Source organism: Sus scrofa, chromosome 2 (assembly GCF_054392235.1).
Source record: "Sus scrofa isolate SSC_HxYL_T2T_F1_AM1 chromosome 2, Sscrofa_HxYL_maternal_Yorkshire_Landrace_v2.0, whole genome shotgun sequence".
Taxonomy (NCBI): Eukaryota; Metazoa; Chordata; class Mammalia; order Artiodactyla; family Suidae; genus Sus; species Sus scrofa.
The window spans coordinates 36,379,184-36,403,861 of record NC_139384.1 but is presented as its reverse complement, the minus strand read 5'-3'; the positions used below and the strand labels follow the sequence as shown (position 1 = coordinate 36,403,861).

The following is a 24,678-nucleotide window of genomic DNA, read 5'->3' as shown; positions in this document are numbered from 1 at the left end:
ACCTACAAGGAGTGAGAGTTCTGAGCCACACATCACGTGTGGGGATCTAGCACAGGGAGAAAGAGCCCCGGAGCATCTGGCATTGAAGGCCAGTGGGGCTTGTGCGCAAGAGTTCCATGGGACTGGGGAAAACCAAGACCCCATTCTTAAAAGGCGCACACAGACTTTCACACGCACTGAGTCCCAGAGCAAAGCAAAGTCTCCAAGGGAATCTGGGTCAAATCTGACTGCAGTTCTTGGAGGACATCCTGGGGAAACAGGGGTGAATGTGGCTTGTTGTGAGGGAAGGACATTGAAAGCAAAGCTCTCGGGAATATTCAGCAGCAGCGCCTTTTTCTGGAGGTGGCCATTTTGGGAAAATCTGGCCCCACCTGTCAGCCAGCGAGAAGCCCCAGGGCAAACAACAACCCAGGTGGGATCACAGCCCCACCCCTCAGTAAACAGGCTACCTAAAGACCCCTCAGGCACCCAGCTGTCTCTAATCCCATCCAGAGACTAAGCCCCACCCACCAGAGGGATTAGAATAGACTCCTCCTACCAGGGGGCAGGCATCAGCCCCTCCCATCAGGAAGCCTACAGCAAGCCCCCATACTGACTTCAGCCACAAAGGGGCAGACATCAGAAGTAAGAGAGGCTACAACTCTATTATCTGTAAGAAGGTCACCACACCAAAAACCTATAAAAATGAAAAGACAGAGAACTATAACTCGATGAGGGAGAAAGGAAAAACCCCAGAAAATCAGCTAAGCCATGAGGAGATTCTCAGCCTCCAGGAAAAAGACTTTAGACTGTTGATGCTGAAGAAGATGCAAGACATTGGGAATAAACTGGAGGCAAAGATGGATAACTTACAGGAAACACTGACCAAAGAGATAACAAGATACAAACTTAAGAAGAGACGCAAAATACAATAACTGAAATACAAAAACTCACTAGAAGCAGCTAACAGCAGAATACAGGAGGCAGAAGAACGAATAAGTGAGGTGGAGGACAGATTAGTGGAAATTACGGATGCAGAACAGAAAAGAGAAAAAAGATTGAAAACAAATGAAGAGAGTCTCAGAGAACTCTGGGACAACGTGAAACACACCAACATCCATATTATAGGGGTGCCAGAAGGAGAAGAGAGAGAGAAGGAGACAGAAAAAATATTCCAAGAGATAATAGCTGAAAACTTCCCTAACATGGGGAAGGAATCACTCACTCAAATCCAGGAAGCACAACGAGTACCATACAAAATAAACCCAAGGAGGAACACCCCAAGACACATACTAATCAAACTGACCAAAATTAAAGACAAAGAGAAAATCTTGAAAACATCTAGGGAAAAGAAACAAATAACATACAAGGGAACCCCAATAGGGCTATTGGCAGATTTTTCAACAGAAACTCTGCAGGCCAGAAGGGAGTGGCATGATATACTCAACGTGATGAAAGGAAAAAACCTCCAACCAAGATTACTCTACCCAGCAAGGCTCTTGTTCAGATATGAAGGAGAAATCAAAACCTTCTCAGATAAGCAAAAGCTGAGAGAATACAGCAACACTAAACCAGCCTTACAACAAATACTAAAGGAACTTCTCTAGGCAGAAAAGAACAAGAGAAGAAGTAAAGGAAAAAGAGCAGCAAAAATAAATCCAAAGTAATTAATAAAATGGCAATAAGAACATACATATCAATAATTACCTTAAATGTGAATGGACTAAACGCCCCAACCAAAAGACATAGACTGGCAGAATGGATACAAAAACAAGACCCATATATATGCTGTCTTCAAGAGACCCACTTCACTTCTACAGACACATACAAATTGAAAGTGAGAGGATGGAAGAAAATATTTCATGCAAACGGGGATTAAAAGAAAGCTGGAGTAGCAATATTCATAACAGATAAAATAGACTTTAAAATTAAGAATATTTTAAGGGACAAAGAAAGACATTACATAATGATCAAAGGATCAATCCAAGAAGATGTTATAACAATTTTAAATATCTACACACCCAACACAGTTTCACCACAATATATAAGGCAACTGCTAACAACCTTAAAAGGAGAAATTGACAATAACACAATCATAGTGGGGGACTTTAACATCCCACTTACAGCAGTGGACAGATCAACCAGACAGAAAATCAATAAGGAAACACAGGCCCTGAATGAAGCATTAAACCAGATGGACTTAATAGATATTTATAGGACATTTCATCCAAATGCAACAGAATACACATTTTTCTCAAGTGCACATGGAACATTCTCAAAGATTGACCATATCCTGGGCCACAAATCCAACCTCAGTAACTTTAAGAAAATTGAAATCATATCAAGCATCTTTTCTGACCACAATGCTATATGACTGGTAATCAACAAGAAAAAAACTGCAAAAAACACACACGTGGAGACTCAACAACATGCTACTAAACAACCAATGGATCACTGAAGAAATCAAAGAGGAAATTAAAAAATACCTAGCAGCAAATGACAAAGAAGATACGACACTCCAAAACCCATGGGATGCAGCAAAAGCCGTCCTAAGAGGAAAGTTTATAGCAATACAAGCCCACCTCAGGAAACAAGAAAAAGCACAAATAAACAAGCTAACTTTACATCTAAAGCAGCTCGAGAGAGAAGAACAGACAAGACCTAAAGTTAGTAGAAGGAAAGAAATCATAAAGATCAGAGCAGAAATCAATGAAATAGAAACAAAGAAAACCATAGAAAAGATCAATGAAACGAAAAGCTGGTTCTTCGAAAAGATCAACAAAATGGATAAACCCTTAGCCAGACTTATCAAGCAAAAAAGAGAGAGGACTCAAATCAATAAAATTAGAAATGAAAAAGGAGAAGTAACAACAGACACCACAGAAATACAAAGGATCATAAGAGACCACTATATGCAACTATACGCCAATAAAATGGAAAACCTAGAAGAAATGGACAAATTCTTAGAAAAGTGCAATCTTCCAAGACTAAACCAAGATGAAATAGAAAAGATGAATGGACCCATCACAAGAACTGAAATTGAAACTGTGATTAAAAAACTTCCAACAAACAAAAGTCCAGGACCAGATGGCTTCACAGGTGAATTCTATCAAACATTTATAGAAGATCTAACACCTCTCCTTCTGAAACTATTTCAAAAAATTGCAGAAGAAGGGATACTCCCAGACTCATTCTATGAGGCCACCATCACCCTGGTACCAAAACCAGACAAAGACTCCACAAAAAAAGAAAACTACAGGCCTATATCACTCATGAACATCGATGCAAAAATCCTCAACAAAATTCTCTCAATAGATGCAGAAAAAGCCTTTGACAAAATCCAACACCCATTTCTGATAAAAACCTTTCAGAAGGTGGGCATAACAGGAACCTACCTCAACATGATAAAGGCCATATACGACAAACCCACAGCGAACATCATTCTCAATGGTGAAAAGTTGAAAGAATTCCCGCTGAGATCAGGAAAAAGACAAGGATGTCCCCTCTCACCACTACTCTTCAACATAGTTTTGGAAGTCTTAGCCACAGCAATCAGAGAAGTAAAAGAAATAAAAGGAATCCAAATTGGAAAGGAAGAAGGAAAACTATACCTATTTGCACATGACATGATACTATACCGAGAGAATCCTAAAGACTCTACCAGAAAACTGTTAGAGCTTATCCACGAATTTTGCAAAGTTGCAGGATACAAAATCAATACACAGAAATTGATAGCATTTCTATATACTAACAATGAAAAAGCAGAAAAGGAAATTAGGGAAGCAATCCCATTTACTATCACATCCAAAAGAATAAAATACCTAGGAGTAAACCTACCTAAAGAAACAAAAGACCTGTACTCTGAAAACTATAAGACGCTGATGAAAGAAATCAAAGATGACACAAATAGATGGAAAGACATATCATGCTCTTGGACTGGAAGAGTTAATATTATCAAAATGACTATACTACGCAAGGCAATCTACAGATTCAATGCAATCCCTATCAAATTACCAAGGACATTTTTCACAGTACTTGAACAAAATATTTTAAAGTTCGTTTGGAAGTACAAAAGACCCAGAATAGCCAAAGACATCCTGAAAAAGAAAAATGGAGCTGGAGGAATCAGGCTCCCGGGCTTCAGACTATACTACAAAGCAACAATCATCAAAACCGCATGGTACTGGCATAAAGACAGACATATAGATCAGTGGAACAGGATAGAAAACCCAGAATTAAACCCATGCACTTACAGCCAACTAGTCTATGACAAAGGAAGCAAGATTATACAATGGAGAAAGGACAGCTTGTTCAATAAGTGGTGCTGGGAAAACTGGAAAAGAATGAAATTAGAACACTCCCTAACACCATACACAAAGATAAACTCAAAATGGATTAAAGACCTAGATAGAAGACCAGACACTATCAAACTCCTAGAGGAAAACATAGGCCAAACACTCTCTGACATAAATGACAGCAACATCTTCTCAGATCCACCTATCAGTATTGACAATAAAAAGAAAAATAAACAAATGGGACCTAATCAAATTTAAAAGTTTCTGCACAGCAAAGGAAACCCTAAACAACACAAAAAGACAACCCACAGAATGGGAGAAAATCTTTGCAAATGAATCAACTGACAGGGATTAATCTCCAAAATTTATAAACAACTTTTGCAGCTCCATACCAAAAAAAACAACCCCATCCAAAAATGGGCAGAAGATCTAAACAGACAGTTCTCCAAAGAAGACATACACATGGCCGAGAAACACATGAAAAGATGTTCAGCATCACTCATTATTAGAGAGATGCAAATCAAAACCATGATGAGGTACCACCTTACACCAGCCAGAATGGCCATCATCCAAAAGTCTACAAACAATAAGTGCTAGAGAGGGTGTGGAGAAAAAGGAACCCTAGTACACTTGTTGGTGGGATTGTAAATTGGTGCAACCACTGTGGAAAGCAGTATGGAGATTCCTCAGAAAACTAAAGATAGAACTACCATTTGATCCAGCAATCCCACTCCTGGGCATCTTTCCAGAGAAAACCACGACTCGCCAAGACACATGTACTCCAGTGTTCATTACAGCACTATTTACAATAGCCAAGACATGGAAACAACCTCAATGTCCTTCAACAGAGGACTGGATCAAGAAGATGTGGTACATATACACAATGGAATATTACTCAGCCATCAAAAAGAACGAAGTACCAGCATTTTTTAGCAACATGGATGAACCTAGAAACCATCATGCTAAGTGAAGTCAGCCATACAATGAGACACCAACATCAAATGCTTTCACTGACATGTGGAATCTGAAAAAAGGACAGACGGAACTTCTTTGCAGAACAGATGCTGACTCACAGACATTGAAAAACTTATGGTCTCCGGAGGAGACAGTTTGGGGGGTGGGGGGATGTGCTTGGGCTGTGGGATGGAAATCCTGTGAAATCAGATTGTTATGATCATTATACAACTACAGATGTGATAAATTCATTTGAGTAATTAAAAAACATGGGAAAAAAAAAAAGAAGAAAATTAACCCCGTGATCAACTTAGCAGAAAGTCAAGCAGAAGAGAATGCCAATTTCAGCCTTAGCTAGCAAGGCTCCTTTTCAGATGAGAGCCTAGAAGTTCAGATTTTATTCTTTCTTCTTCTAAGAATGTTTTATTTTTTGGCACAAGCAAGAGGCAGGAACACATGTAACAGGGATTAGACTAATAAGAATAATGAGGTGAAAATTTTTACATATACCCTTCTGAAGCACTAACATCAGGAATAAAATAAAGATAGTGATAGGCAGTGAGGAGAAGGGGTAAAAGAAAAGAAATTTATGGATCCTCGTGATAGTCAAATTTTGTCTTATAGAGACAAGCATGAAAGTTTTATATAATTGCTGAATAAAACTTAGAAGGCCACAAATTGTCAGGCAAAAATAGAAATAAATACTTTGGAACACTTCATTTCAAAAAAGCTTAGGAAAGAATTAAGAACCCAACACCCCAGACCATCTGTATTGCATTACTGCCCAGAGAGCTGCTCCCTGGACCAATAGGGAAACAGCTTAATCATGGCCTCACCACTAGCTATTTATAGGTGAGAAGTTGATCTAAACTTTTCATGTAACTTCCTGTTGCTCTATGATGCTGCTCAACTGAGGACTTGCTCTTCTCTTTCCTTGGGAGTGTTTTAATACCAGTCATGCCCTTTGAGGCCTTTAGGTGAAAATTTGCTAGGAAAATGTAAAACGCTGCTGTTATTGCCCAGTTTGCATCTGCATGAGTGCCTTGCATGCAGGCTTCATCAGATGACTGAAATAATGTCAAACAGCAGACATTTCTATTGGGCTGTTTGTCAAATACACCAGCCAGGTCAGTTAAGAATTAACAATATTGAAATGGCCTCTGGGGAGTACAAGTCTGTCTCCTTTCCAGCTTGCACTGGATTTCTGCTAGTTTCTGTAAGCCAGCCCAGCAGCATTTCACACATTATTTAGAAACTGAGGACATAATGAGTGAAAAATATTATTATGCCTTGGCATCCCGCCTCTTAAAAATTGCTCCTACCATTAGTACTGCCTCCAAATCTGACTTTGAAACAGTTGCTTGCTTGATATACGTGTTATTAGAAAACATTTGTGAAGTGGGGGGACTGAACAGGGAAAGACAAACCAGTTTACCCATTTTGCTGAACATGTTATTAGAAAACATTTGTGAAGTGGGGGGACTGAACAGGGAAAGATAAACCAATTTACCCATTTTGCTGAAGTTTCTAGCCAAGAAACTGCTTGAGAAAACCACACAGCCCTTCTTGAATAAAAATGGCTTCTGAGTTAGGAAAAACCAACCTAGAAGCAACTCAGACTTGGGAAGAAAATGAAGAAAACTTGTCTGAATTATGAGTTTAGTTGTAATTTAACCCTACGTTGTGAGAAATGTACCCTGAGAATTCTTAATGAGTGGTTTTAGAGTCACTAAAGACCACAGTATTTGAGGATGGGGATGGGGGGCTTTAAAATGTATATTCTGAGTATTAGGGTTTCCTAAGCAAAATGACAAGCCATGTTCTTTTAGCCATTGTGAATCCCAGCTTAAGTTATCAGCCAAGTTATCAGTGGAGTTCCCTATGTAATATTAGGTTTTGCAGTAAAGTTGCTGCCAACAAAACCACTTGAGTATGAGGTTGTCTCATGAATGAAAGGAAAACTAATTTCTGTGTCTTATGCCCCTCTAGAAATCACTTGAGGAAATTTATGAGATACCCTAACAAGTCAGTTGCCTCTCCACAATCTCCCATGGTCCCCATTACCTCCTTGGTTATACTCTGGGCAGCCAAGACAGGCAGCTGCTATTATTAGGAAGGGAGAAAATAAATTTCAATATTCTATGTCTTGAACTCCATGCTTTACTATCAATTTTGAACCTTGACAATTCTGATAAGAATCATTATCCCCATTTTAAAGGTAAGGAAACCGAGGCCAGGAGAATCAGGTTCAAACTCAGGTTTACCTAACTCAGCAGTCTGCAATCTTTTCTTTACACCACGCTACCTTGCTGGTTGGTTGTTATCTAACATTTTCCCAGTGTTCCAAATGCCAGAATAATTGTTGACTGTTGCTTCTACTCATACTGCTAGTCCAGATGCACGAGAATAATTTTATGGGATTATATGGAAAGTTCTCCAACTAAACCATAATGACAGCACCAGAGCACTCATTCCCTCCTCTCTCTGAAATTCAAATTATAGCCAACTGTTTATGCAAAGGGAAAAGGACAATTGACAAAGAATCTGATCACTTGTCACAAGAGAAGATAAAGTTAATATTTTAATTATTCACATTAATAATCTACACTAACATCCAATTCTTATGATGAAATAAATTAAGCACAATTTTCCTCCCACCCCCAAAACCTATTAAATATGCTTAGTATGGAATCTCATAGATTTTTGTAAATAATACACTGCATTTTAAGTTTTTCATAATGAAGGCCTTTAGGAGTTTTGGAGCAAGTTGCTGTGACTTTTTTTTAATGTTTTTAGAGATCATTGTCATTTTTCTATTATTACCTGTCTTCGTTTTTATTATTGAGCGTATTATTAACCTTTAAAGGTAAATTAAAAAAATACTTCTCATGGTTACATATAACATAGATACAGAAAAATCACATAAAACAAATGTATAGCTTACGGAATTACTAAGGCAAATATTCTTAAATACCATCCAGGTCAAGAAATGGAAACTTTCCAGCCACTCCATAATCCATCCACAAGTCCCAGCCAATTGCAATCTTCTCTTTCTCTCCACATATCATGGCTCCCCTGAATTTTAAGGTACTCACTTCCATACTCACAAGTATACTTTTCTGATTCAAAGTATTATCACCCCAGTAAGCCTCTCTCAGCATTACAGTTTGGTTTCCCAACTTTTTAATTTTCTGATATCTTTTTCTCCTTACATAAAATTAGTTCTATTGGTAGATATAAATTTACCAATCAGTACCAGTGTTGTGTCAGTGTTTTCCCTTTGGTTGTCTGAAGCCCATTCTCTTATAAATTCCTCAGTATGAGCTCATGGGAATAATATTCTTTTTTGGGGGGGGAATAATATTCCTTTAATTCTTGCATATTGAAAGCAAATTAAGACCTTTATACTTAAAAATCAACTTGACTAAATATCAAATTCTTGGCTCATAACATGTCTAATATATCTCACACTATAGTTTTATTGGTAATCTAATTTTCTTTTCCTATATGCAAATTGATCTTTTACCTAGATTCTTAAAAGAATTTTTTTTTCTTTAAAGACTAGTACTTTTACATACTATATCTTCTAGTTGGTTTTTCTGGGGCAACTTTTTTAGGGATTACATGGGTTGACCTTTTATGGTTAGTTTCAAATCACTTTTTTTTTTTAATTTCAAGAATTTTTTTGAATTGTAGTTTTTAGTATTGTTCTGTTCCTTTGGATTTCTTCTTTTAAGGATACCTATTGTATATACACTAAATCTTCTTTGCTTATCCTCTTAATTTGTTATCTTCTCTCAAATTCTTATCTCTTTCTCTTTTTTTTTTTCTGACATTTAAATTTTTCTCACTTTTATCCTCTGGTTATCTAAAAGCAGTATCTGTTATGCTTATTTGAGCTTGCATTCCTTCTAATTTAGTTTTCATTTATTTATTAAAGTAGAGTCAATTTACAATATTGTATTGGTTTCTGGGGTAGAGTAAAGTGACCCAGTCAAACATATATATACATTCCCTATCTTATATTACCTTCCATCATGTTCTATTACAAGAGATTGGATGTAGTTCCCTGTGCTATATAGTAGGATCTCATTGTTTATCCATTCTAAATGTAATAGTTTGCATCTGCTAGCCCCAAACTCCCAGTCCATCCCATTCCCTCTCCCTTCCCCCTTTGCAGGCACAAACATATTTTCTATGTCTGTGAGTCTATTTCTGTTTTGTAGATAGATTCATTTGTGCCATATTTTAGATTCCACTTAGGAGTGATAGCATATGGTTTTTGTCTTTTTCTTTCTGACTGACTTTGCTTAGTATGAGAATCTCTAGGTGCATCCATTTTGCTACAGATGGATTATTTCATTATTTTTTATGGCTGAGTAGTATTCCATCTACTCATTGTATGTGTACCACATCTTCTTAATCCATTCATCTATTGATGGACATTTAGGTTGCTTCCATGTCTTGGTTATTGTGAACAGTGCTGCTATGAACATAGGGGTGCATGTATCTTTTTGAATTATAGTTTATCTGGATATATGCCCAGGATTGGGATTGCTGGATCATATGGTAGTCTTCATTCAATTTAGTCTTCATTTTTTAATAACTTTCTTCATTTTTTTTCTTTGCTCAATATAGCACCTCATTTTTGAGTTTCTGATGTCAATTATTCTTTAATATATTGTACCAAAAGCTTAAAAAGTTAGGTATAAATAGAAAATAGATGTTAGAAATAGAAAAAATAATATTTTTTTGTCTTTTGGGGATATTCTAGCCCATACTGTCCACAGGTGTGCTATTTTGCTATTTATTCTTTCTTTATTTTAAATAACTATGAGACTAAACCTTAATCATTTTTATGTTGCTAATTTTTATATGAATTTTTTTTCTTAACTATTAAAGGGAGAAATGACAGGTTGATGTTAAGCTATATTTCAAAACTATGGCTCATAATGTTCTAAGACCTGCTGATCTTTCTCCTTTAGTTTCATCTAAACCTTTTTCCTTTGTCCCTGTAATGCTCAATTTGGGGTCTTTTTCTCAGAAGGAAGCTTTGTCATGGAAAGGAGTTTATCTGGTAAGTTTTTAGAGTTTATGGGGCCCAGAGTATTCCAACTCTTTATCACAGACCTCTTGAACTCATCTATATTGGAATGTGAAAATTCACCTCCCAGATTGAACTGCCATTCTCAAATTGCCCTACTGCAATTTTCAGGGAAAATCTGTTAGTGATTTGGGAATTTTTCAGATCCATCAAGTACCTATTGCTTCCTTGTGCTTCCTCCTACGCAGCTACTTATATACCATGTATTATAGCCTTGGAAGGTCTGTGTACCCACTCAATTTGAAGGTTCATGGAAATATCTTGTCACCTAATTTCGACTGGATATCATCCCTGAGTTTGGGGGTTTGCACCCTAAGTGCCTTGCATGGAGAATTCAGAGAGATTAAAATCACCACCATGCCAAATCCTCCATATTTACCTCATATCTTCATGTCTTATAGAGACTTCCATATTAGTTCAGTGGTTTGAGTAAGAGAAACACAAGATATAAGAAATGTTACTTTTGTATTTCATGTTTATATTTGGAGATATTAATGGTATAAACTTTTTTAATTTCATTCATGTTCAAGAATGCAATATAAATATGTGCCCAAAATACAAGTAGAACTGAAAAGAGAATGACTTTTTAAGACACAAGTCCAACAATTTTGCCAAGTATTGTTTACAAATAACTGTAGCACTTCCCTTAGAAATAAAACAACCACCATGATTAGTGGCTAAAGCATTCATGGTTTAAATATACCTAAAATATATAGCTTAGCCTAGGATTAAAGTTAATAGGCAATCAGGAAAATAATACAATTTTTAATTCTAGAGCCCATGTCTTCATTCAACAAACATTGTTGGCAGTGGTTTAAATGCTATGAGATAAAGCTATGCTTGAACTCAGGTCCCTGATGTAATGAGTTTTGGGATAAGATTTTACAGGACTATAGGGAAGCAGAAATTTGAAGGGAAGCCAAGGATAGCTATAGAACAAATCCTCTTTGGTCCAGCCCAGACTGCCTTCTCTGACATCCATATACCATATTCCCTCCCTCCACTGGGCTTTCTCACAAGCTATTTTTTTCTGCCTCTTATGACCTTTACCCTTCTATGTAAATCCCACCAATCTTCAGGTCTCCACTTAACCATCACTTCTTACTCTCATAACACCTTGTACATTAGCTTTGGAAGAAAGATCACACTAAATTGTCTTCCGTTATAGACTATAAGTTTCATAAGGTGCAAGTACCATGTCTATTCTATGTGCTGCTGCATCCTCAACTCCTGGCCCCTTGGATGGTCTAAAAAGTGGTAATGAAAAAATAAATATCTGGAGGTCTGGTGAGTGACTGCATCTACGCAATCACATGGGGAAGCATCACAACTCTAGTTGGAAATAATAAGCAATATAATATTCCTTTGGTTGGTTAACTGTAAATTTTTTTATTTATTTTAGCTAGGAGAGCTAAAAAAGTAAGTGTCAACAATGGTAGGAATAGCTCAGTGAAAACTTAGGTTTGTTTAATAACATCTTTGGCAAAAATGGTATTATTTGTTACAGTTGCAAATACCTGCCTCAGCACAATACCAAGCAAGTCTATACTATTGGAATTAGATGCTATACTGATCCTGCCTTTTCAGCTTTAGAACAATCTGCTTCAGTTATGGAAATTCTTAATAATTTTCTTGTGTTGTCGCCTTACCTAGAACAACCTAAGAATATGTCATTAACAGGAGGTACATGTCAGTATACACTAATCGCACTAAGGCCCCCCAGGTGAGCTTTTAAAAAAGGCTTTCTACAGAGGCCAATGGCTCATGTTTGCATTTGTTTCTGCTGTGTTTTATTGGGCATTTGGCTTTGAGAAGGATAAGTGAAAGCTTAGAGTCATAACAATTGTCAGCAGGAGGCTTCCTGGCACAATTCATTTCTATAAGGAGGAAGAAAGGTAGATCGGGTGACATTTCTAAGATTTTTCAAGACTTAACGCTGTAATGATTAGGAGAATGTTTTATGACTGGAACTGGCAGATTCCTTTCCTGGGATTTATCATTATGTGTGAGCATCGACTTTTAGGCTATATATCCCATACTGTGCCTAAGACACTTTAGGAATAAGAAATGTTTATCATCCCCTGTCAATTAGCTTAGAAAGCTGGAGAACTGCTCTGAAGAAGCCAAGTCACAAGCCCACTCCTGTAGAAGGCAGTTAGTGCAAAGAAAAGATCTGTTCCCTGGTTAAAGCTTGCACCTTGAGTCTAAGTTAGCTCTTGGCCACAGCAAATCTCAGTTCATTTACCCTTGATCATAGGAGGAACCAAGAAAGAGATGTAGATGGATCAATGCAAAGCCATCGTCACTCTTGGAAAGAAAATCTAAATAAAGTCATTTCTCCCTGACAGTATCAACAGCATCATCTTCTTAGAAGACATTATACCTTCCACAACTTGATGAAATTACTTTTTTGGTACTTGAATCCCTTCTTACATGTTAATTATTCTCAGAATGCTGATGTTGACAATAGTCTGATTCTGTATTATGTCTGGGTCATGGAGTGACATGAACTTCACAGAGAACATGTATTTCTTGGCTACAGTCATTGACAATATAATGGATTGCCTGACTCATACTTGAAATGAGTTGCAGCAAGCTTTATATATCCTCTTCTTTCACTAGGTCTCTTTCCAATTCATGGTCACATGTGGATGGCTCTTTAATCTTTAAAGAAAAGTATACCAGGCTTTCCACCCCAAATTTAAATGAGGAAAAAAACAGTGCAAAATAGCTAATTTCATCCTCGATCCCAAAGAATGGTGAAGAAACACTACCTTTTCATTTCAGATTCCTCTACCTAAAATATATCTCCCAGAAATTCACATTTTTCCTTCTCTTATTTTATTCAGGTTTCTATGAAAAAATTCTGCTCTTTCTAAGCACTTCCCAAAGAATCCTTTCTGCCATGATATTCTCCTGGCCTCCACTTCTTATCTCCTTACCTTGTTTTGAAAATTTTCCTTGTGGCACTTATCTCTATCTGAGATTAGATTTGGTAATTACTTGTTTGTCCTTTTTGTCCCCTGTTATATTTCTTTTTCTTTTCTTTTTTATGTTTTGTATCATGATTTATTTACTTATTTTTTGCTGTGCCCCACAGCATGTGGAAGTTCCTCAGGTCAGGGATTGAACCTGTGCTACAGTAGCAACCCAGGCCACAGCAGGGCCAATGCTGGATCTGTAACCCACTGAGCCACCAGGGAACTCCCTAAATTTTTATCTTAATTAAAAATAAAAATTTAAAGCCACAGTGGGGTCCACACTATGGGACAAAAGCACATTTAGAAACAACATCTCTGGCTCCTGGGTGGCCAGTCTACAAAACCCATTCTGCTTTCACAGCCCCCAGTGCTGATGATTGTCATCAAAAATCTGTCAAAAATGGAAATCTAAAGAAGCTATGGAAGAAAATGAGTGCAGCGTGTCTTGGGGACCTGAGAGCATCCTTTCCTGGGTGGACACTGGGCCAGGTCTGGCTGAGGGTGTTCCTTGCTGAATTTCTAATGATAAAACAGTATCTGAAATAGGTGTTCAATGTATAATTATTGAAAATGATTTGATAAATATGAATACAAATTAATAAGTAGACATTGTAACAGCAATAAAATGGCATGCATATATAGTGACATTTTTTCAATCCAGCTTTGATTTATTTTGAGACACAGCTTCCTTGCAATTATCCATTATCTCAATATTCCAAGGGAAAAGCCTTACAAAATCTGAATAATGGGTACTTTTCTTGCCACAGAGTTGCAAGTAATCTTAAATTATTTTTTGATTAATTTTTTAATGCTTAAGTCAAGCTATTTTTTGACAATAGGGAGTAAAATTGATATAAAATTAACCATTTTAAATTATGATGATTCTGTGTCATTTGGTACATTGGCAATGCTGTGAAACCATTACCTCTATTCAATTTTAGTACATGTTTATCAATAATGGTTTTTTTAAAAAATGAATTACTTATCTTTGAGTAATAGAAAACTAATCTATTACATTCCAAAATGGTAAATAAAGGAAGGAATCAAGCATTTATCTCATTACCCCAGGTAAGTTTTTATATGGGGTAACAAAATAGTAAATGAGGATCTCCTTTTTAAAAAGCACATTTTTTTAGTGTTCCGAATGATAAATTTAAAAAGTAGTATTAATTTGCTATTTCGCTATTAGAAATCCACAATAAATTAGTGGGCCTAACACTAATTAGGCCTAACGCTAACACTTGAGCATGAACGAGTACAGGTATCATAAGAAGAAAGATACCTAGATATTCTGTGTCTTGTAATAAAAGTATATATTGACATCTATAGTTTTGCTGAAGAAAGAAAATTGTCTGCCCATGTCTCTGCATTTAGCTGCCAATTTCCCAGAAGTACAGAGGAGAGGGAAATGGGTTGAACTACACCATGAGTATACAATCAACAATGTCCAGACTGTGAGGATTATCTATAGGTCAAAATCCCTAAGTGCTTCAAACAATAAATTGTAAGAACAGGCTGGAAAAGAAGTGTATAGATTAAGAGACTTAAAAGACATAACAGTTGTTTTTAGTGGGTAAGATTAAACACAGTGTCTAAGGATGCACAACCCTGAATTAAAAATATAAAGAAATGCCCCCAAAAATGATAAATACAGAAGTTGTGGGTACTCTAGAGAAGAGAGAAAGGATTGTGCCATTAAGGGTATGCCTATCCGAAAAGCCACCAAGCATCTGAAGGAAGTCACTTTACAGAAGCAGTGAGTGCCATTCCATCATTACAGTTGTTGGGGTAGGTAGGTACGCCCAGGCCAAACAGTGGGGCTGGATACAGGGTAGGTGGCCCAAAAAGAGGGCTGAATTTTTATTGCACATGCTCAAAAATGCAGAGAGTAATGCTAAACTTAAGGGCTTGGATGTAGATCCTCTGGTCATGGAGCATTTCCAGGTGAACAAAGCCCCCAAAATGCGCAATAGGACTTAGAGCTTGGATCAACCCTTATATAAGTTCTCCCTGCCATACTGAAATGATCCTTACTGAAAAAGAGTAGATTGTTCCTAAACCTGAAGAAGAAGTTGCACAGAAGGAAAAGGGATCCCAGACGAAACAAAGACTTATGTTCCGGGAATAAATTCCACAAAAAATAAATGCAAATAAAAGTAAAAAAACAAAACAAAACCAACATACTAACTTATAATCCCCTATACACCTCTTTATAAACTCTGTAGGAGAAACTAGGGTATAAATGTACTCTTTTTGGAGAGGAAAAGAGAAATGAGGAGATGCTGATTCTGAAGGGGTTGCTTTGGAGAAAGAAAGGTCAGGCTCTTTTCCGTTATGGTAATTATTTCATAAAATGAAGTTTCCATTTTCCCCATGTCTCAAGTTCATTCTAACACATTTCCCCTGGCTAAATGACAGCCCATTTAAACATGTGTTTCTTGTATTCTGCAGACATACTTGGCAAGTGCAAGACAAAATCGATGCAAACAATGTGGCTTACACCACTGGGAAGCTAAGCTTTCACACTGATTACCCAGCCCTCCATCATCCACCTGGGGTAAGGTGAGCCTCAGCATATTTTCCACAAGGCAGGCCAAGGAGCAACATTCTCCTATACTTTGAGTCTAGAAGATTATATGTTTCACTAGCTCATTTGTCTTATATAGGCCTTTCTCCAAACATAGCCCAAACTCACAAAATCTCTGTACCTAAATCCTGAATAGCCTCACATGCCCAAGGGATAGAAGATTTTCATGTATTTTTTTTTTTTAACATTTCTTCATTTCTCCCTGGCAATAACTCTTGGCACTTTTTGCTTTGCCAAGACATTTTCTCACAGCAGAACATCCTGAGGTCTTTTCACACATTTCCCATTCTTAAGAGAGTTGTAAGAGAAAATGAAACCAGGAAACATAATGTAGAGTTTTTCCTACAAAGTCGCATGGCCATCATTCATATCAGTTAGTTATTGCCAAAAAAAATTAAAAAAAAAAAAAAACAACACTCCATAGCTTAAAAGAACAGCCACTGACTTAGCTCATGTTTTTACGACTTGGGCTGTGTTCAGTTGTGTAGTTCTGTTGCTGCTGAGTCTGGAAGGGACTGGTTGACCTAAGTGGTGGCTGAGATGGCTTGTCTCTGCTCCATCTGATCTATCATCCGCTTCCAGAACCCCCACCTTCAGCTAGCCCAGGCTTACGCACATGGCAGATGGCAGAGATTCTAGGGAGCAAGCCAAAACATGCAAGACATCCTGAGACTTAGGCTAGCAATCAGCACAGTGTCATCTCTGCCAGGTTTTATTGATCAAAGCAGGTCCTAAGTTTAGCCCATATCCAAGAGGTGAGGAAATAGAGGCCACCTACCATAGGAGAAACTGCAAAGATACTCTACAAAGGATTATGGATGCAAGAGGCAGACTAACTTTGGCTGTTGTTGGAAACCATCTAGTCTCCCATCTATCAGATTCTTCATTGATGTGAGATGTTCACCATGGAGCCCTAAATGCTCCAGATTTTCTGGGGCGATCCTCCTCCACCACCATGTTACTAAATTACCATTTTACTAAGCCACCTACATTTTTACAATAGCATCATTTGGCTAAACCAAGAAATAAATGGTCAGGAAACTACCTTTGAAAAGAAAATTTGTTCCCATTTTTAGAGCTAAATGGGACTAAATGAAATAACCACAGAGACATCTATATCTTCAAAAGTAAATGAAAGTGGACATTGGGGGAAATTCTCTAGCTAATGAAGGTGAAATGGAGGAAAATCAAAGTTCATCTTTTTTTTTTGTAATATTGACTGAACATATTTTCTCTGCCTTTGTGACCCATTGTCCTCACCTGTATTGACTAAGCTAAGGCTAATGTTTGACTTCACATGTTTCAAATTATTTCCTTGATTGTAAAACACCGCATGACTTCTTTGAACTAAATGACCCCCAGTCATCACTTTTTTGAGTGGGATTAAGGAGAAGACACACAATGTGATTTGTTTTATATGCGGTCCAGAAATTTTCTAAACCCCTGGGAGTTAAAAGCCAACTGAATCAGCTCAGTTCATCTGCAAAAAACAGGTTGGAGAAGTAGAATTGAGTACAGTTTTTAAAATTAGACTAGAAAACTAAATATTCTCTTTGAATTTTTTAATTATCTGTTTTTTTTTTTAATTATCTGAGTTTAGGTTTTGTTTCTAGGTGAAAATTGAAAGCCTAAGTAAAAGGGGTTAAATGACTTCATAAATCTTCCTGAAGTGTAGTATAAAGCTTGACATTTTCATAGCATCTTATATTCTTTTTTCTTGCATTTTATATTCTTTAAAAGCATTTTTACTTAGTACTTTATTTGACCCCTCTTAGCATTCCTTTCAGGTGAACAGGAGTACTCATGCTTTTTTTCTGTTAAATGAAGAAATGGTGCCCAGCATGATTAAATATTGTCACAGGATGGCATCTGATTCATAAGGAACCTGAACTTGAAACCAGGCCTCCATTTAGTTTTTCCATCACCATTCTAATCTTGAATTGGACTTTCTAATTACCATAATATCGATAACACATTGATTCTTTATAGACACTGTCATACATTATAAACTCTTGAATACAGAACTTGAATCTTATACTTACATATATTTCAAGACTTAACACAACATCTTGCATGTTATAGCAAATAAATGTCGAAAAGAGGCAAAGAAATGCCACAAAGTTGTTCCAATCTCCATCAGCAAATGAAATATCCAACACTAAAAGACCTGATAAGAGATTTTTAAATAAAAGATGATTCTGGAAAAGTCTAGGTTCTAGTGAATGACTGACTAAAATGTAGGCACCCAGGAAGTTCCCTTTGTGGCACAGCAGAAACGAATCCAACTGATATCCATGAGGATGTGAGTTTGATCCCTGGCCTCACTCAGTGGGTTAAGGATCTGGTGTTGCTGTGAGCTGTGGTGTAGGTCGCAGAGACAGCGCGGATCCTGCGTGGCTGTGGCTGTGGCTATGGTGCAGGCCAGCAACTGTAGCCCCAATTCAACCACAGACTGGGAATGTCTGTATGCCACAGGTGCGGCCCAGAAAAGCAAAAAGCAAAAAGAAAACAGATTAGTGATGAGATCCTACTGTATAGCACTGGGAACTATGTCTAGTCACTTTGGTGGAGCATGATAATGTGAGAAAAAAGAATGTATACGTGTGTGTAACTGGGTCACCATGCTGTACAGTAGGGAAAAAAAAATGTAGAAAAAATAATGTATTGGGGAAATTAAAAAAAATTTTTAAAGAAATGTAGGCATCTTCTTTTGCAATTGTTCAAGTTTCCACTTTGAATGATTCAGGGGTTTTTGATCCATAGTTTGAGCTCTTTTGTAACAAATAAATGTTCTTTTCAGTACAGATGAAATTATCTGGATAATGAGTTACCTGTTGAGAGGTGAATTTGATCAATTTCAATCACATGCAGCATGAGAAAGACATCTTTAATGAAATACAGATGTTCCCTTCACTGTCTTTGGGCCAAAATTCACATGCTGCCACAAAGTAACATTCAGAAAGAAAATATTTTTAGTTCTGAATGACTTACATGATATAAAATTGGAGTTTATACACAGTTATTTATCTTCTGAATTTGTGATGAAGGTGTTGTTTGGCTGTATTGTCTTTTTTCTTTTATAAGATTGCATTAAAATGTAAATATACAAAAGATCATCGGCCTTACCATATGTAAAAGACATCAGTGGACCTTTTTAAAAGATTTATATTTGAAATATTCTGTGACTTCATTATGGCAAAGTCTAAAAGGATTTAAAGAACATGTGGATTCTCCCAATACAAAGTTATGCTATTACTTTGCCTTGTTGGATTTTGGGAGATTTGAGGTTGATATTTCCATTTCGTCTCTTTTGAAGCACGCTGCTTCACCCCTCCTTGCCCTGGTGATGAGATGATTTTCTACAATGACTTGGTCAGCTTATGCACATATTTTTTAAGCTTAAAAAAAGGGCATCGGTTTAAAGACTGAATCATTGTTCATTTAGATCAGTTTTCTCCCAATATCAGAAAATAGGGTATCATCAACTTGAAATGGAAGTTTAAGTTCATAAAACATATATATACACACATACCACACAATACTGAATTAATAAGAGTACAATAAAGGGACTTCTCCCTCCCTAAGAAAGGAGCTTGCTGTATGAGAATTTTGAAGCAAATAGTCCCAGGTTCACCATATATTAGCAGAGTTCTTAGCAGATGGCCAGTTTTTCCTCTGAGTGGAAAAACTCTAGGGATTGAAGTGAAAGTATACTAAGAAAAAGAATTCTAAGTGGTATGAGGAATTAATAAATGTGCAGAAACCACCATAATTTAAGAACACGTATATATAAGATTTTAAGTATTAAGAAATTTCGTGTGGTTTGGGGAGAAGGAAAGATTTATGTTCTAGATCTGCCCTAGGCTATAATAGTAGTCACTAGTCACCTATGACTGTTTAACTTCTAATTTAAACTGATTAAGTAAAGTTTAAAATTCTTTGCCTCAGTCACACTAACCACATTTCAAGTGCACAGCAGACATATGGGACTAGGAGACTGCTATATTGGGCAGCATGGAAGAACATTTCCAGGATCACAGAAAGTTCTAATGGATAGCATTGCTTTATCCATCATCTATGAAGATAACCAAGCCAAATGGATATTTTCCCACTTAAAGTGATACCCCCCTGCTCTGAGCATTTGATCATATTTGACTCTTCCTTTTGACAAGAACTATCAGACATTGGTTTTTCTTTTTATATCACTCAATAAGAATGAAGTTTTCACAGCTGAACAGTGTTAGCTTCCTTAAGCATAAAATCATGGCCTAAATTTAGGTATTCAAAAACACCCACCCAGGCTGAATACCAAAAGGAGTCACATAACCAAGGAAAACAAATGAACTCCATTCAAAAGAATATTGTTTAAAATAGGGCTACATTTAGTTTTCCAAAATGAAATAATGTTAAACATCATCCCTGAATCTTTGTAAAAGTAACAGACACTTACTATCCTTTTGGTTTTTTATTTCCAATGTTTATTCATTGGGTTTATTCATCCTCATAGCCCCATCCTACTTCATTCCCTTATTATTACACCTAAACTACTGAATTAAACTTTCAAATAGTTACTCTCTTACGAGTTCCCTGCTTTAAAAAAATGTATCTCTTGATAACACCACTGGATTAAAAACTTGCAACTTGGTCTTGACTGCATTACTTCCACACTCAAAAGTCTTTAACTATCCCCCTCTGTGCACAAGAAAGTCCAGTATCTTTCATCTGATATTCAAGACCCTCCATGATGAGATCTCAAATTGCTTTTCTGACTGAATCTCTATTCCCAGTTTGACCCTCTACTGCAGCCAAAAACTTTCTGATATCCAGTGAAGTGTGCATTTTTGCATACCCATCAACACTGCCACCAGATTTGCTCTCTCCATACTATACGAGGTATCCAAAATCTTATCTATCCTCCTTTGCCCAAATTAATCCCACCTCCTCTGCAAAGCCAACATGAAATGATCACTCCCTACTGCTCTTATGATCTGTGCCTTTTGTTTACATTATCTGCCTATGACCTTTTTTTAATTGTAACAATGTTTGAACTATAAAATATGGATTACAAGCAACTTTTCCTTCCTACCCTCCTTCTCTGTTGACACAAGAGATATAAAAGTTTTGCTGATTTTAATACTATTACCTTTATGAATCTTTAACAAAATGTAAAAAAAATGTAAGTGCATACCATTTGAAAACATACTTCTCTGTTTCTTTTTTACAGGTTCAGTTTCTGCACTGTATAAAGCAAACAGTCACTGGGGGTGATTCAGAAATCGTAGATGGATTTAATGTGTGCCGAAAGCTCAAGGAAAAAAATCCTCAGGCATTCCAGATTCTATCCTCCACCTTTGTAGACTTTACAGACATTGGAGTGGATTATTGTGATTTCTCCGTCCAATCCAAACACAAAATTATAGAGTAGGTACTCTTTTCTTTTTTAAAAAAGTTTAGGAGTTCCTGTCATGGCTCAGCAGATATGAATCTGACTAGCATCCATGATGACACAGGTTCAATCCCTGGCCTCACTCAGTGGGTTTAGGATCCTGCATTGCTATGGTGTAGGTCACAGACGTGGCTCGGATCTGGCGTGGCTGTGGCTGTGGCATAGGCCAGCACCTACAGTTCCAATTCGACCCCTAGCCTGGGAATCTCTATATGTCATGGGCACGGCCCTAAAAAGACAAAGGACACACACACACACACACACCAAAATTTATTAGAGTATATAAACTTACAATGTTGTATTAGTTTCAGTTATACAACAAAGTGAATCCATTGTAAATATAAATATATCATTCTTTTTTCCCATATAGGTTATTATAAACTATTGGGTAGATTTTCCTGTGTTATACAGTAGGTTCTTGTTAATCATCTATTTTATACAGTAGTATGTATGTTATTCCCACCCTCCCAGTTTTTCTCTCCCTGACCAACAGTTTCACCTATAGTAACCATAGATTTGTTTGAAATTGGTAAGTTTGTTTCTGTTTTATAAATAAGTTCTTCCGTATCATTTTATTAGATTCTACTTATAAGTGATATATGATATTTGTCTTTGACTTACTTCACTCACTATGATAATCTCTGTTTACAAATTTCTCACAGCAATAAAAGACTTGACAGTAAAATCTTAATCAACCTAAAGCTTAAACAACAGAATTCTCCAATTAACTCCAGAGCTTTATTTTTTATTAACTGTTTAATCCAATTTCAAATGAAAGAGAAAAAAAGAACCTTTTTACCATAAAAAATTCTTTGACAAATTCCATGAAATCTGTTATTAATATAATAAAAATAACCTAGAGTTCATGTATAGTTCATTTTGTAAAGAATAAGTTTGCATAGTTCTAATCAGGTGATTGTGCTAGTCAAAACCCTTTCAGAAATGAAAGAATATAACTCAAATTAGGTAGATCCAAGAGATTCAAAATGTCATCTGATATTGATCTTTTTTTTCCTTCCACCTCTTAGCCAACATATCCTCTGTGTTGGCACATTTTCAAAGATAATCAGTAGAAGCTCCAAGCTTTCATGATTCTTGGAGCTGGCAATCACAGCATACAGAAAGCACTTATTTCCCTACAGCAAAGATGTAGACTTACTGTCCAAGCCTACCCTTGAAGCAATCCCCATGGCCAGGAAGTCAGAGAATTCTGACTTGCCAACCCTGGATTGTATGTTCATCTTCAGAGTAAGGTCGGTCTCATCTGAACCGCAGGGCTAAGAATGAAACAGGAATGTCTCCCCAGATTGATGCCAAAAATATCTTATGTTCCCTAAACAGAATATTTTATATTCTTCTTTCACTTAACATTATTTCATAATAATTTTTCAAGTGTCTATAAAGGCCATACATTTATTCTCTTATTTGAGAATTATCCTACATTGCATTTCTGGGGCATCTTTTATTTAATCTGATTCAGTTAATGGATTTGGAGATGTTTCCAATTTTAGAACTGTGTTTGTATTCTTTTAGGAGAAATAAACAATCTGAAAATAAACACATTTCATATTCCCAGTATACTAATTCAGCATGCTTATATACACGTATGATCTTCATTTATTCTTCAACAAGCATTTATTGAGGCCAGTCATTCTTCTTGGTGTTCGAACATCAGTGGACAAACGAGATTCCTGTCCTTGTGTATCTTAGTTTCTGGATAGGGGAGAATTAGGAATTTTAAAATAAATGACTAAATTGCAATGAATGTTAAAACATTTTAAGTGCTTAAGAAAAAAGCAATAGTAAGGCAGGATAGGATAATCTGTAGAGCCAAAGACTTAGGGAGGATGAAGTTTGTATCATTAAATAGTGTGGATAAGCTGTACCAAATAGGTGATATTTGAGCAAAAACTTAAAAGAATGAGGGCGTTTGTCCAGAAGATAAGCGGTTTCCAGAAACTGCTGGAGGAAAGGTCCTAGGATGACCCTAAGATGCCTGGTGTGTTCAAGGGACAGCTATGAGGCAGGCGTGGAGCAGTGTTAGGAGAGGAGGTCAGATGATTGTTATGTTCATATAGAGCCATGTTAGCCATTGTTAAGAAGCCATTGCCTTTCACTTTTTTTCTGAAGTCAGAAAGAGAAAGACAAATACCATATGATATCACTTATATCTGAAATCTAATATACGGCACAAATGAACCTTTCCACAGAAAAGAAACACATGGAATTGGAGAACAGACTTGTGGTTACCAAGGGGGAGGGAGTGGGATGGATTGGGATCTTGGGGTTAATGGATGCAGACTATTGCCTTTGGAATGGATTAACAATGAGATCCTGCTGTGTAGCACTGAGAACTATGTCTAGTCACTTATGATGGAGCCTGACAATGTGAGAAAAAAGAATGTATACATGAATGTGTAACTGGGTCACCATGCTGTATAGTAGGGAAAAAAAAAATGTATTGGGGAAATTAAAAAAAAAAAAGGATGAAGCTATAGCCCTGATTAAATGACTGGCTACAAACAAGAAAGCTGTTTTAGGCACTGTAAACATGCTGTTCTCTGAGGCATAAAGATACTGGGGTTTCACACTGAAGAAAAATGAGAGAGAGAGAGTCTCTAGTTCCATCCATGTTGTTGCAAATGGCATTATTCTGTTCATTTTATGGCTGAGTAGTATACCATTGTATATATATACCACATCTTCTTAATCCATTCATCTGTTAATGGACATTTAGGTTGTTTCCATGTCTTGGCTATTGTGACTAGTGCTGCAGTGAACATAGGGGTACATGTATCTTTTTCAAGGAAATAGAAAAATTTTGTCCGGACATATGCCCAAGAGTGGGATTGATGAGTCATATGGTAGTTCTATATTTAATTTTCTGAGGTACCTCCATACTGTTCTCCATAGTGGTTGTACCAATTTACATTCCCAACAGTGTAGGAGGGTTCCCTTTTCTCCACAACCTCTCCAGCATTTGTTACTTGTGGACTTGTTAATGATGGTCACTCTGACTGGTGTGAGGTGGTACCTCATTTTAGTTTTTATTTGCATTTGTCTAATAGTTTTAGAGCCACACCTTCAGCAAATGGAAGTTCCTTGGCTAGGGGTTAAATCAGAGCTGCAGGTGCTGGGCTACGTCATAGCCACAGCAACTCAGGATCCTAGTCACGTCTGCCATCTACACCCCAGCTCATGGCAATGCTGGATCCTTAACCCATTGAATGAGACCAGGGATCGAACCTGCATCCTCATGGATACTAATCGAGTTCATTATGAGCTGAGCTACAGCAGAACTCCCACCTTTCACTCTCAGTGAAAGACTGAGA

The 24,678-nt window shown here is 36.9% G+C and overlaps 1 protein-coding gene and 1 long non-coding RNA gene across 5 annotated transcripts in view; one reads left to right on the top strand and one right to left on the bottom strand.

Annotated features, from left to right (window-relative positions):
• The window catches only part of BBOX1 (gamma-butyrobetaine hydroxylase 1), a 67,683-nt gene that overhangs the window by 37,568 nt on the left and 5,437 nt on the right, over nucleotides 1–24,678 (top strand). For both annotated transcript variants that reach the window (XM_021083235.2, XM_021083236.2), the window contains exons 5-6: nucleotides 15,765–15,870; nucleotides 21,125–21,321. In XM_021083235.2, the coding sequence (XP_020938894.1) occupies nucleotides 15,765–15,870; nucleotides 21,125–21,321 (303 nt within the window). The remainder of the gene's footprint in view (nucleotides 1–15,764; nucleotides 15,871–21,124; nucleotides 21,322–24,678) is intronic.
• Nucleotides 21,601–24,678, bottom strand: part of LOC102165168 (uncharacterized) — a 102,261-nt gene continuing 99,183 nt past the window's right edge. For all 3 annotated transcript variants that reach the window (XR_014837157.1, XR_014837156.1, XR_014837154.1), the window contains one exon: nucleotides 21,601–23,059. This is a non-coding gene — a long non-coding RNA (uncharacterized LOC102165168). The remainder of the gene's footprint in view (nucleotides 23,060–24,678) is intronic.